The 12,500-nt window shown below is 49.8% G+C and overlaps 2 protein-coding genes across 2 annotated transcripts in view; one reads left to right on the top strand and one right to left on the bottom strand.

Annotated features, from left to right (window-relative positions):
- LOC115549049 (mitogen-activated protein kinase kinase kinase 20) overlaps positions 1 to 5,924 on the top strand; it is a 14,405-nt gene extending 8,481 nt beyond the window's left edge. The window contains exons 8-11 of the mRNA XM_030364033.1: positions 500 to 574; positions 705 to 811; positions 3,218 to 3,398; positions 4,189 to 5,924. Coding sequence (XP_030219893.1) covers positions 500 to 574; positions 705 to 811; positions 3,218 to 3,398; positions 4,189 to 5,241 — 1,416 coding nt within the window. The 3' untranslated portion in view covers positions 5,242 to 5,924. The remainder of the gene's footprint in view (positions 1 to 499; positions 575 to 704; positions 812 to 3,217; positions 3,399 to 4,188) is intronic.
- LOC115549048 (dynein heavy chain 11, axonemal-like) overlaps positions 5,786 to 12,500 on the bottom strand; it is a 57,079-nt gene continuing 50,364 nt past the window's right edge. Inside the window, 12 exon segments of the mRNA XM_030364032.1 lie at positions 5,786 to 6,790; positions 7,182 to 7,322; positions 7,546 to 7,658; positions 8,146 to 8,261; positions 8,908 to 9,090; positions 9,945 to 10,127; positions 10,384 to 10,443; positions 10,848 to 10,967; positions 11,282 to 11,299; positions 11,301 to 11,474; positions 11,750 to 11,839; positions 12,195 to 12,332. Coding sequence (XP_030219892.1) covers positions 6,543 to 6,790; positions 7,182 to 7,322; positions 7,546 to 7,658; positions 8,146 to 8,261; positions 8,908 to 9,090; positions 9,945 to 10,127; positions 10,384 to 10,443; positions 10,848 to 10,967; positions 11,282 to 11,299; positions 11,301 to 11,474; positions 11,750 to 11,839; positions 12,195 to 12,332 — 1,584 coding nt within the window. The 3' untranslated portion in view covers positions 5,786 to 6,542.

Below are 12,500 nucleotides of genomic sequence, written 5' to 3'. Positions count from 1 at the left end.
AAGAATATATCTGAGGGTTATTCCTTGGAGGTGGAGGGTGAGCGGGGGGGGTGGGTGGGGGGGGGGGGGGTTAGTGTTTCCATGAACTGTACTACTCTCTTCCGGCTGATACCTCGTGGACCTGGATCTGTCTGGCTCAGGGCAGCCAGCTCCTGGCTCCTTGTTATCCTGCCAAGGCCTGCCTGTCCTCGGATGGTGGCCTCATGGTGTCATACCACGCTACAGCATTGCAGGAGCAATACATAAGGGAGACATGCAAAACATGTACCACTCTGTTCCCGTAGTAAAAAGATTACGCCGTGAATCGTATTGAATGTGTGTAATGTTTTGTTTTGTTTGTTTTCGTGCTTTGGTTATTCAATTGTGTGTGTGTGTGTGTGTGTGTGTTTGTGTGCGTATGTGTGTGTTTGTGCGTGTGTGTGTGTTTGTACGTGTGCGTGTGTGTGCGTGTGCACGCGCGCGTGTGTGTGTGTATGTGTGTGTGTGTGTGTTTGTGCAGCGTCTGACCATCCCGACCAGCTGCCCAGCGAGCTTTGCCGAGCTGATGAGAAAGTGTTGGCAGGCAGATCCAAAGGTAACTAGGCAGCACCCAATCAAATCAGCCCTCATCACCACCGCTGCAGAGGGACAAGTGCTAACTCTCTGAGACGGATTTGTGTTCGTGACTCTGTGTGTGTTTGTGTGTGCTCTCCGTCCACCAATAGGAGCGACCCCTGTTCAAACAGGTGTTGATGATGCTAGAGACCATGGCTAACGACAGCCGGCTACCAGAGCAGTGTAACTCCTTTCTACATAACAAGGATCAGTGGAGGTAAACACGCACAATGTGCACACAGACACACACACAGACACACACACACACACACACACACACACACGCGCACACACACGCGCGCACACACACACACACACACAAAAACACACATGATCTACACAAACGTATGCACACGCACACCCATGCACACACACCCACACACACACAGACTTATGGACATATGCACACACACACTTGCACACATTCATGTATACACGCATGTATACTTATTTGCAAATACAGGCTAATGCAGACACACACACACACACACAAAGACACGCACACAGACACACACTCTTGTAAACACTTGAGGACATTTCTCTTGTATCTGCAGTGCATCAGTGCACAAGAGACCTTGGCTTGTTTATTTTACTGTATAGAGTGCATTTAGTCTGACCTGTCAGAATAGAAAAATGGTTTATTTGACAATGAGCTTGTCCAATAAAAAACATGGTTTATTGGACATTTAGATGCACCCACACATACACATGTACGACCCAAACACACACATACACACACACACACACACACACACACACACACACACACACACACACACACACACACACACACACACACACACACACACACACACACACACACACACACACACACACACACACACACACACACACACACACACATTATAGTGTTGGACCCTAATCCTTGGGAGAGAAGCTGTTTATGTGACCCTGTCTGCCAGAGTCTATTATAAGACCTCTGGACATAAATTCTTCCACTTCGCCCCTCTAGCCTCAAAAGAAAGGGACAGAGTGAGAGAGGAGGGAGAGAGAAAGAGGGAGACCGAGATAGTGATAGTGATAGTGATAGTGATAGAGAGAGAGAGAGAGAGAGAGAGAGAGAGAGAGAGAGAGAGAGAGAGAGAGAGAGAGAGAGAGAGAGAGAGAGACAGAGTATGAAAGTATATGCGATTGATGACAATCTGGGATTAAGAGGTGGCGAAAAAGTAGGGTGGGGAAGACAGGAAGAGGAGGAAAGAGAAGAGTGTTAGGAAGAGGACAATAAAAGGAACCTACAGGATACCTGAAGCAACTGAGACACTGAGTGGATTCAGGTGGAGGGAGGGATCGGAGGACAAGGGAGTTCAGATGAGAGAGAGAGTGAGAGCGAGAGCGAGAGCAAGAGCGAGAGCGAGAGCGAGAGAGTGAGAGAGAGCAGAAAAGGGTTAGGAAGCTGGGTCGAAAAAAGGTGGGAGATTCTTTGTGGATTTGACATGAGTACAGCAAGGCAATCAATCCTTGAAGGAACGTTTGAGTAACGGTGGAAAAAACTCTGAAAAAAGGTGGAGGGGAGGGGAGGAGTTGGAGAGCAAGAAGCGGTGGAAGGGGGCGTGGAAAATGAAGTGGGAGAAGGCGGGGGGGAGGAGTCACAGTTGTGTGTCAGAGATTTCTGTCTGTCTAAATTTAGGGCTGTGAGAATTGATTGTGTTCGTGGGTCTGGGTTCATGGGAAAGTACTTTGTGCTCAAGCCCACACTGGCCTCTAGTGGTGGTTGGAGAGAAATACTACAATACAACACACATTCTATAGATGTTTAAAAAATAATTTCACTTCAGTATTTTCCTCAGTATCAGTCATTTTGTTGAATTTGCTGTTGGATGTTGTATGAAAAGAATAGTCTCTACTCCTACTAACTGCTGTCCACATAATTCCTGGAGGGGCAGGGTTAGCATACTGAAGTTATAATTACTGTGCTGCAGGCTAGGGTTTCCAATAACAACGTTCAGAGGATCCCCAGGGAGCTGTACGTCCTGGAACAAAAAGATATCTATCATTGCTCATCAAGTAAACATGTTGCTCATTCATCTTAAGCCATGGGAACATATAACGTCTATTCTGGTGGGAAAACCTAGTCTTTAGGACAACATTTGTCATCCAATCAAATTGTTAAATAGTTTGACCTGTGTGTCTGTTATGTTTGTGTTTGTCTGTTGTGTGTGTCTGGTATGTGTGTGCCGGATGTGAGTGTGTGTGTGTGTGTGTGTGTGTGTCTGGTTTGTCTGTGTGTATGTGTGTCCGGTGTGGTTTCATGTCTGGCGTATGTGTGTGCCCGGTGTGTGTGTGTGTGTGTGTGTGTTTGTGTGTGTCCGGTATGTGTGTTTGTGTGTGTCCGGTGTGTGTGTGTGTGCCTGGCATATGTGTGTATGTCCGGTGTGTGTGTGTGTGTGTGTGTTCGCTGTATATCCGGGGTGTGTGTGTGTGTGTGTGTGTGTGTGTCTGCCTTATGTGTGTGTGGTGTGTGTGTGTGTGTCCGGTGTGTGTGTGTGTGTGTGTCTGCCTTATGTGTGTGTGGTGTGTACGTGTGTGTCCGGTGTGTGTGTGTGTGTGTGTGTGTCCGGTGTGTGTGTGTGTGTGTGTCCGGTGTGTGTGTGTGACCACACAGGTGTGAGATCGAGTCCACTCTGGAGCGTCTGCGTAAGCTGGAGCGGGAGCTGTTCTCCAAGGAGAAGGAGCTGGAGGAGCGGGAGAGGAGGCTGAGGCTGTGGGAGGAGCGGCTGATGGAGAGGTCCAACATGTCGCCCAGCCCCAACTCCCTGCTGCTGGAGCGCAACACCATCACCCCGGTGGGCGCACGGCACACATCCTGAGCAACACACACCCACCCCCCCCCCCCCCTCTGCACGCTGAACACATCCCCCTGACCGCTCCTGACCAGGTGGCTGTCGCCTTGCATGGCTGACGCCACTGTCGGTGTGTGAAGAATGTGTGCATGAATGGGTGAATGTTAGGCAATATTGTAATGCGCTTTGAGTGGCCGCTGGTTAGAAAAGCCCTGCATAAATGCAGTCCATTTACACACAGCCAGTGGACAATATTTATCGAGCACAACCTTAGCATTAATCAGTAAAAGTACCCTATTCCCACTAGGGCCCCCATGATACATGCACTCAGGGCAAAGAGGTTTAGAGGTAGGCATGCACCAAGCAATGTATATTTAAACAGCGTGCATCAAACACATTGAACGCTTTAAAGCCAATAAGACTGGTCAGTCTAGCTCATGTTCATGCATGACATTAACTCGGTCAGGGTTCGATTCCCAACGGTCCCACCATACTGAGTCTGTATGCACGCGTGGTATGGTCGGACTCTTCGGTTATTAGCCTCCACTAAAAGGTCTATATCAAGGCATAATAGAACCACATAATAACAGCAAAGATTCCCTCTATAAATCTGCACTATGTATTTTTTCTCTTTAGCAGCCTCTGGTGGCTTGAGTGGTGGCTACAGTCATAGCGATATCATTTGTATGCGTCCGATAGCTGCTGTTGATACGCTACAAAGTTACAAAGGGAAAGGTTAAGACATTCACCAATTGCTGTCTGACCTCTGACATGTTCCCTCTCGCTCTTTCAGTTCTTCACGCCGATGTCCATCGGCTCTTCCGGCTCGTTCTTCCGCTCCCACTCCCAGGAGTCCAACAGCGCAGGTCTGACCAGTGCTGGTTTAAGTAGCGCTGGTCTGAGCAGTGCTGGTCTGAGCAGCACCGGACTGGGCAGTACTGGTCTGAGCAGCTGCATCCTGCGTACCCTTAGCAACGGGGACACGGAGCGGGGGAGCGCTGGGGGCAGCAGCGGGGGGCTGGGCTCCCTGGACGGGGGCCGGCTGCAGGCCATGCTCAGGGGCTTCCAGGGGGGCTTCGGACAGGACGAAGACGACGATGGGGAGGAGGACGAGGAGGAGGACGAGGAGGAGGACGAGCGTGGCCCGCTGGAGGAGATCAGCAGGGGGGGTCAACAGGGCGGGGGCCCCGGGGAGCCGGGGGGGGCCAGGGTGCAGGTGACGGTGCGCAGCTTCCCGGGCGGGACGGTGGAGAGGGAGGAGAGGAGCTGGGGGGACGCGGACCGGGGCGGGGTGCAGAGGAACAGGGTGACCACCATCGTCAGGGGGTACTCGGGGGGCTCCCAGCACGGGGACGGCGACGGCGAGCCGGAGGGCCGCTGGGAGCTGGAGCGGCGGGGGTCCAGGTCGGAGGAGCGGGGGGGCATGGGGGAGGCGGGGTCCGAGGGGAGGATCCAGACCATGTTCAAGGGGATGGGCGCCAACCTGGGGGGCTTTGGGGAGATGCTGTCGCTGGACCTGGACGACATGGGCGGCGAGATGGGCGACATGGACATGGGCGACATGGGCGTGATTAAGGTGGTGGGTCACGGGCTGAGGAGCCAGAGGAGGAGCGACAGGGGGCTCGTGGTGCAGGGCGTCAGGGGGGACCGCAGCCAGGCCGTCAGCCAGAAGACCAGGGGGGAGGTGGGGGTCACGCGGGGCCACTCCGGGGTGCAGGTGAGCATGCGCTCCTCGTCCAATCAGAACTCTTCGAGTAGCTGCAGGGTGCGGCACGGAACCAAGATCAACATGGCCACCACCGCCATGGACATGATGGAGCTGGGATGGTCTGATGACAGTGACTAGCAAACATGTGCCTTTTGTTTTGTACTGACTTACATACACACAGACAGGCACACACACACACACACACACACACACACACACACACACACACACACACACACACACACACACACACACACACACACACACACACACACACACGGTCTGGCAAAAACATACATACACATACGCAAGTCAAAGCCAAAGTTGACTTTTTGTGCACATACCTGAGCTCCAGCCTGTGGAGATACCAGCTGCAACAGGGCTGGGTAGACACTCTAGTTTTTGTTTGCTTAACCATTCATTTTTATTATTATTACGACAATGTTTTGCTAGAATGATATACTGTGTACTGTGAAGTAGGAAGGATGTAAAGGACTCTTGTTTGTGTCGTTTGTGTCATTTCTTCAGAGTGACTTCACCTGTGTATGTTATTGTGCTATTTAAAACTGCTGAATAACAGGTACAGGTGTATCAGAGTACAGCACTTGAACGCCGCTCTTGTGAGGCAGCACCTTGTTACATTTGACTTCCCGCCTACAGACATCCTATCTTGTCGTTTGTAGATTTGATTTGTTCAAAACTTTGACTGTTGAGCTTTGACTTTTATCAAATTCTAACTGTGACCCTAGTGTGTGGACTTTTTTTTTGGCATTTACTTCTGTATATTTTACCTTTTTTCAATAAAATAAGAATAAAACCGAGTCTTTTACTGTAATTTTGTCGACAATTCAGCTCCAAAACAGAGCTCAAGAAATTCATTAGGAAAATAAAGATTATACAATGATATGTTATCATATCAGCTTTATTAAATAAAAGGTTACTCAACTGAGTCCCCCTCCCCTTGTTTCACCCAAATATTGTATAAAAAGAACATAATTTTATTAAAATAGTTACAGAGAAGTACTTTTCTACTGGGTCTCCATGGAGAATCTTTTTTTCTGACCCCTGATGATGCAATACCACAGCCGACCACTAGGACCAAGATTTACCAACCGACCTCAAGTACAACTTCCTCACACACTGAGACGGCTGAGATAAGATAGGCTCATTAATTATAGCGTCTACCGTTATATCATGGTATCTGGTATCCTTTCAATGAGCTGTTAAACAGTCCCAGGAGCGAGAAGAATAAGAACCCGAAAACAACAACAGAGACAAGGACAGAGTTCCCAACAAAGAATTTGGACCAAGCAATATCCAGGCTAGTCCTTCACCGCTACACCCATGTGACTGAGACGACCAAGCACACCCCCACTGTAGCACACCCCGAATTCCTGCCCCCTCTAACCTAACTCGGGGCTCTGGGCTCCCGACAGACGTCACACGCTGAGCAGCAGGGCAACCCCGGCCAGGACCCACTTGGCGGGCCTCTCGCGGGTCTTGAGGCTGAAGGTCCACACGTAGGTGGGCCCCCTGATCTTGGTCTTGTAGAGGGGACACTCGTAGGTGTTGCGGGTCTCCTGGCGGTCGTTGGGCACCGCGCGGACCGAGATGACGGGCATGGTGGGGGTCAGCTCCTTCAGGCGGGCCTCGGTGATCACCCCCGCCTGGGTGTCCCACCTGGCGCCTAGGGACGGAGGGGGGTGGCCAGGGTGAGATAAAGGTGCTGGAGGAGGTGGTGTGTGTGTGTGTGTGTGTGTGTGTGCGTTTGACACGGGACAGGATAATCTAGTGGAGATAGGAAAGTCTAGTGTTTTGGGTTTTTGGACGCAGAGCGGAAAAGGTTCTGGGTTCGATTACCGAGGTCTGCTGTCATTTTTGAGATAGATGCTCTTACCCCAACCTGCTCAATAATGGCAACAGATATTCACTGTAAGTCCTCTTTGGATCAAAGTCTCTGATAAATGACTGAACCCACTGCAACCCTAGGTTTAACAACAGCGTGAGACATCGCCACGCACCACTGTTACATGCATGGACGACAGATTGACAGAAGGGCGTGAGGCACCACGACATACCTTCCATGTAAAGGCCGTAAATGTAGGCACCCTCCCTGGCCGGCTGGTTGAACTCCTCTTTGAACTTCTTGGTAACGTCCACGGTGAGGTTCATCTTGTCCAGCGGCCACTCATTCTTCCGGGCCAGAGACTGCATCACAGCTGGGGAACCGGACAGAAGGGCATGTGACACTATGAGACACAATTAGCCTGAATAATGAGACCAGAAAAGGGCACGGCAAGAAAGACTGGCAACCTCAGAAGACCTGTTCCACTATGTGTGCCTCTCTCTTAGCATGCCTTGGTTTGTGTGGTTGCGTGTAATTGTGTGTATGTGTGTGAAATTGTGTGCATGTATGTGTGTATGGTTGTGTGTGTGTGTTACCAGTGAGGAAGGACTGTGGGTTGAAGAGACCGGACAGCCAGACCACACTAGGCAGTGACAGGTCCTGCGTCCAGCTGTCCAGCTCCCTGCAGCGCAACAACACATCATTGTACCTGACAGAGAGAGAGAGAGAGAGAGAGAGAGAGAGAGAGAGAGAGAGAGAGAGAGAGAGAGAGAGAGAGAGAGAGAGAGAGAGAGAGAGAGAGAGAGAGAGAGAGAGAGAGAGAGAGAGAGAGAGAGAGAGAGAGGGAGAGAGGTGAGTTCTTCTCAACAGCACCCTGCATGCATACAAATTATGCTGTTGACGTATCTGTCAACAGACAGATGAATAACCATTGTGTATAATACAAATAATTGGGAGGAAGAGGTTGGAGGAAACTTTCATTCTATTAAAAAGAAATGCCTAAAGAATCAATAAAATAACAGTGAATCTCACTTTTTCAGATAATTTCGACACATACACGATAAATTGCTCCATTTTCTTTATCGTACAGACAGACACACACACACACACACACACACACACACACACACACACACACACACACACACACACACACACACACACACACACACACACACACACACATACACACACACCACAGGGCCAGGCTGTAGGTAGAGGGGTAGGCCAGCTTGGTCCAGGTGTCCGGGACGTTCTCAAAGAACAGAGCCGACTGAAGCTGCTCCATCTCAGAGGAAATGGCCAGCTCCCCCTTCATTAGAAACACACACACGTACGTATACACTGCATTAATATTGGTGTGGAGGCCAATGTGCACCAGATACGGTAGGGCTCCGGTACGGAGGCCGTGTGTGTGCCGGAACAGACCGGCGCCAACCTCAACTGGTGCTCCAAAGTCCAATGGCTGCAGATGGGGCATTTTGATGACTTGTGATACATATCTCAGTAGGGTGCTATCAAACAATTGATAACTACATGAACATGAATGAATGTCGGTCGGGCCAAATATGCAGAGTTCTGCCAGACCAATGCCGAAAGATAGCTGCCAGCCTATTTGGATTGGATTTAATTTAAAACCACTAAAGTCCAGAATCCCAGGTTAATGAAGCAATGCAGGCTATATAACAGAACATAAAGACAAGACTGCGTATGAATTAAGCAGTGAACACCTAGTAAACCTAAAAGGTTGATGTAATCACTTTTACCAGAAGGGAATACAACTTCCAATGGCGGAACCGAGCTGCTGCACGCTAGTGATGCTGCTATGGATGTTCTATCAACCTTTCCGTTGCACAAAAAAGGAAATACACATACACACACACAAATACACTGCAGCTTGCCGACTTGTGTGTGTGTGTGTGTGTTTGGCACGTGGTTGATGTGGTGGGTGAGCCTACCCTGAGCCCCAGGTCCAGCTCCTTCAGCGAGCGGCGGATCTCGTTGATGAGGGCGTTCATGCGCTCACACTCCTGGAAGCAGACCAGGATGTAGGGCGAGCGCTCGGCCGTCTTGGACGAGATGTCTGACATGTTGTACTCCTCCGGAAGCCTCTCCAGCACCTCGTCCAGAACCGTCTTCACCTGGGGGGGGGGGGAGGGTAGAGATAGGGCTTCTGGGTGGGCGTCTGTTATGTTTTCCATGTGATTATCGCGTCTTAATACTGATGAATGAGGCAGGATAATGTTTGATATAGCTATATATATATGATAGCATTGTAAGCTTGTTGCAAGGTGATATAGTCATGGGAACACAAATGTAAAGACTTACTTTCATTCATTGGAGTAAGATAACTCCCTGGATAACACAGCCGTATCACTGAACTCGTCCTTTAATGTTAAGTACTCTGAACTGTGGCCGTGGAGGGCCGATACACACAAACAAACTCAATAAGGGCAATTGTGTAAGTCCTGCCAACATGGGTGTATTCACTGTTTAACCATTTAGCAGACACTATTATCCAGAGGTACTTGGTGAGGTGAGGCTGGGAACATTCAAAGCCTTGAATCAATACTGGAGCCACTACCGAAATGTTAAGTGCTAAACAAGCAATTACAGCATTGATATGTGTGTGTGTGTGTTTGTTGTGTTTTTGTGTGTGTGTGTGTGTGTGTGTGTGTGTGTGTTTGTAGGTTTGTGTGTGTGTGTGTGTGTGTCTGTGTGTGTGTGTGTGTGTGTGTGTGTGTGTGTAGGTGTGTGTGTGTAAGTGTGTGTGTGTGTGTGTGTGTGTGTGTGTGTGTGTGTGTGTGTGTGTGTGCGCGCGCGTGCGTGCGTGCGTGCGTGCGTGCGCGTGCGTGCGTGCGTGCGCGTGCGTGCGTGCGTGCGTGCGTGTGTGTGTGTGTTTGTGTGTAGGTTTGCGTGCGTGCGTGTGTGCGTGTGTGTGTGTGTTTGTGTGTGTGTGTGTGCTTGTGTGTGCTTGTGTGTGTGTGTTGGCTACCTTCTCCTCCAGGCTCTGGGAGGCCCCCTCGCCCGCGGCGGCGTCCGGGGACTGGAGCTCCAGCAGCGTGTGGAACAGGCCGTCCGACGTCACCGTCAGGAACTCGATCTCCGCGTTGGGGTGCAGGCCGTAGTGGACGGGGCTCTCATGGGGCAGCATCTCGTCGACGTAACCGTGGTAACCCTGGCAGGGGGACGAAGATGGATCAATCATCGCTTTGATGGGAACTTAAGTTTGTGATTTGTTAGGAAATGGAGCTTGGACAGCACTTGACTGTGAATGAGATGAAAAAAAACGACAACTTTCTTCTCAAGAAAACATGCTGTACTTTCCTAAAACATATTTCACAAGGGATTATAGTGACCAGTCAACTGGAAGCGGGCTGGGGTGGGCAGCAGAGCAGAGCTCCTCAGCGGGGTGCCAGCGCTCTGTGTGTTACCTGGTAGTCCAGGTTGGAGGGAACCACGAAGCCAGGAGCCAGAGCCAGCTTCCTGTCAAACTACAGGAGAACACAGAGGATACAGTCATGAGGCTATATTTAAACAGACATTTCAGACATCTCATTGAGCAGACTTTAGATTTCATCCAAAGCCTATTTAGATGTATTTAGATGCTGTTGAAAAGCAGGAAGGGTTACGCATTTTGCTTGAGGGTTTTTACAGCTATTCTGCAGACGATTACGGTTATGTACGGTTGTGGCTAGGAGTCAAACACCCCAAGCAATATAACTATCCTTCCAATTCAATAAAAAACCAAAATATACCCTAAAAGAAACAGAAACGCGCACACACACACACACACACACACACACACACACACACACACACACACACACACACACACACACACACACACACACACACACACACACACACACACACACACACACACACACACACACACCTGGTTGGGCTGCATGTACTCCTCCAGGTAGGTTCTGCAGAGCCTTCGGTCCCAGTCGTCAGTGATGTGACCCCCGTACATAATCTCCCCGAACAGGTACCTCAGATCCTCCCATGGTACCTTCATCATCATCAACAACATCATCATCATCGTCATCATCATCCTCAGCTTCATCATCCACATCATCATCATCATCATCATCATCGTTAGCTTCATCATCATCATCATCGTCATCATCATCATCAATGTCACTAAAGTCATCAACGTTATCATGACTTCCTAGTGTATACACTTAATTTATCAAAACACACACACACACACACACACACACACACACACACACACACACACACACACACACACACACACACACACACACACACACACACACACACAACACACACACACACGCACACACAAACACACACACACACCTGGGAGTTAGCCTCCAAGGTAGTTGTACAGCACGTTGACGGATATGGTCAGGTCTCCCGTGTTGAAGGGGTACTTCCTGTTCCAGCCCTGGGGTCCGAACTTCCTCCTCTCCGCCACGCAGGCATGGAAGTAGCACAGGGAGAAGAGGATGGTCTTGAACTCCTGCTCACGACTGCACTGGTCCAGGATGTCCTAGAGAGGTAGGCAGAGGCCCACGAATCACCTCCCATTTCCCCCAGACTCTACCGCTCTACTGGTAACGCTGTGCTACTCTTCAATTCGCCCGTCCAAGGCAGTGTCAACATTATAAGAGATGACAAGTAGCTAGTCGAGAGGGCGGAGGGGTTAAGTGTGTTCTTCAAGGACACCGTTACCAGAGAAGCAGCCTTCTGGGATACTGACAATAACAAAGACTGTACTTTATCGTAAACTCCCTTGACTAGATGATAGCGGTCCTGTTTCCTCACCTGATCAAAGTTGTCCAGCGCAGCATGCAGGTTGGCATGCATGCCAGTGGGGGGCTCGTTGGTGATCTTGATGGCATTCTCAAGGATCCCCTGAAAATGAATAGATAGAATAAAAGAAATATCGACACATATTTCCGCATATTTTATCGTTTCCCTGCAGCTTGTGGTTGAAAGCCGCTTCCCTCTGAAAACCAATGAAATAGAAAAGTAAAGCACTCATGCCAACCACATCTAACGACACCGATTTTATTGGAAAATTGCACACAATTCTTTAAAAACTCGTTCCCACCACCTCAAGGGGGGCCTCAGTGGGTCATATTGGTGGAGAGCCCCTCTTAACGTTTTCAGCTCCAGCTTCAGAACCTCTCCGAGCGTGCGCTGCCCACGGGGGGCGACCCGCGCTTGGTGAGGTGTGAGGTGGGGTGAGGGGGTGTAATGTGTTCACCTGGGGGATGATGTGCTCCTGCGGCGTGAGGGTGGGCTCTGCGCTCATGAACACGCGGTAGTCGGGGTGGCTGCTCTCACAGCAGCGCTCCAGCAGCTTCTCCAGACAGCCCAGCCAGCGGTACACCAGGTGGATGTTCTGGACCCAACCACACACCGCTTAGACACAGCGCCACAGCTACTGAGAGGAGGTAGCTCAACTTGAGAGACTTATTGTATGTGATGTGATGAGAATGTAAAGATATATATATATATATATATATATTTAGTATAATTATTTATATTTTATATATATATTTTTTTTCTT

Source organism: Gadus morhua, chromosome 8 (genome assembly GCF_902167405.1).
Source record: "Gadus morhua chromosome 8, gadMor3.0, whole genome shotgun sequence".
Classification (NCBI taxonomy): domain Eukaryota; kingdom Metazoa; phylum Chordata; class Actinopteri; order Gadiformes; family Gadidae; genus Gadus; species Gadus morhua.
Note: the sequence above shows the minus strand (reverse complement) of the source record. Positions and strands in the feature narration are given on the sequence as shown.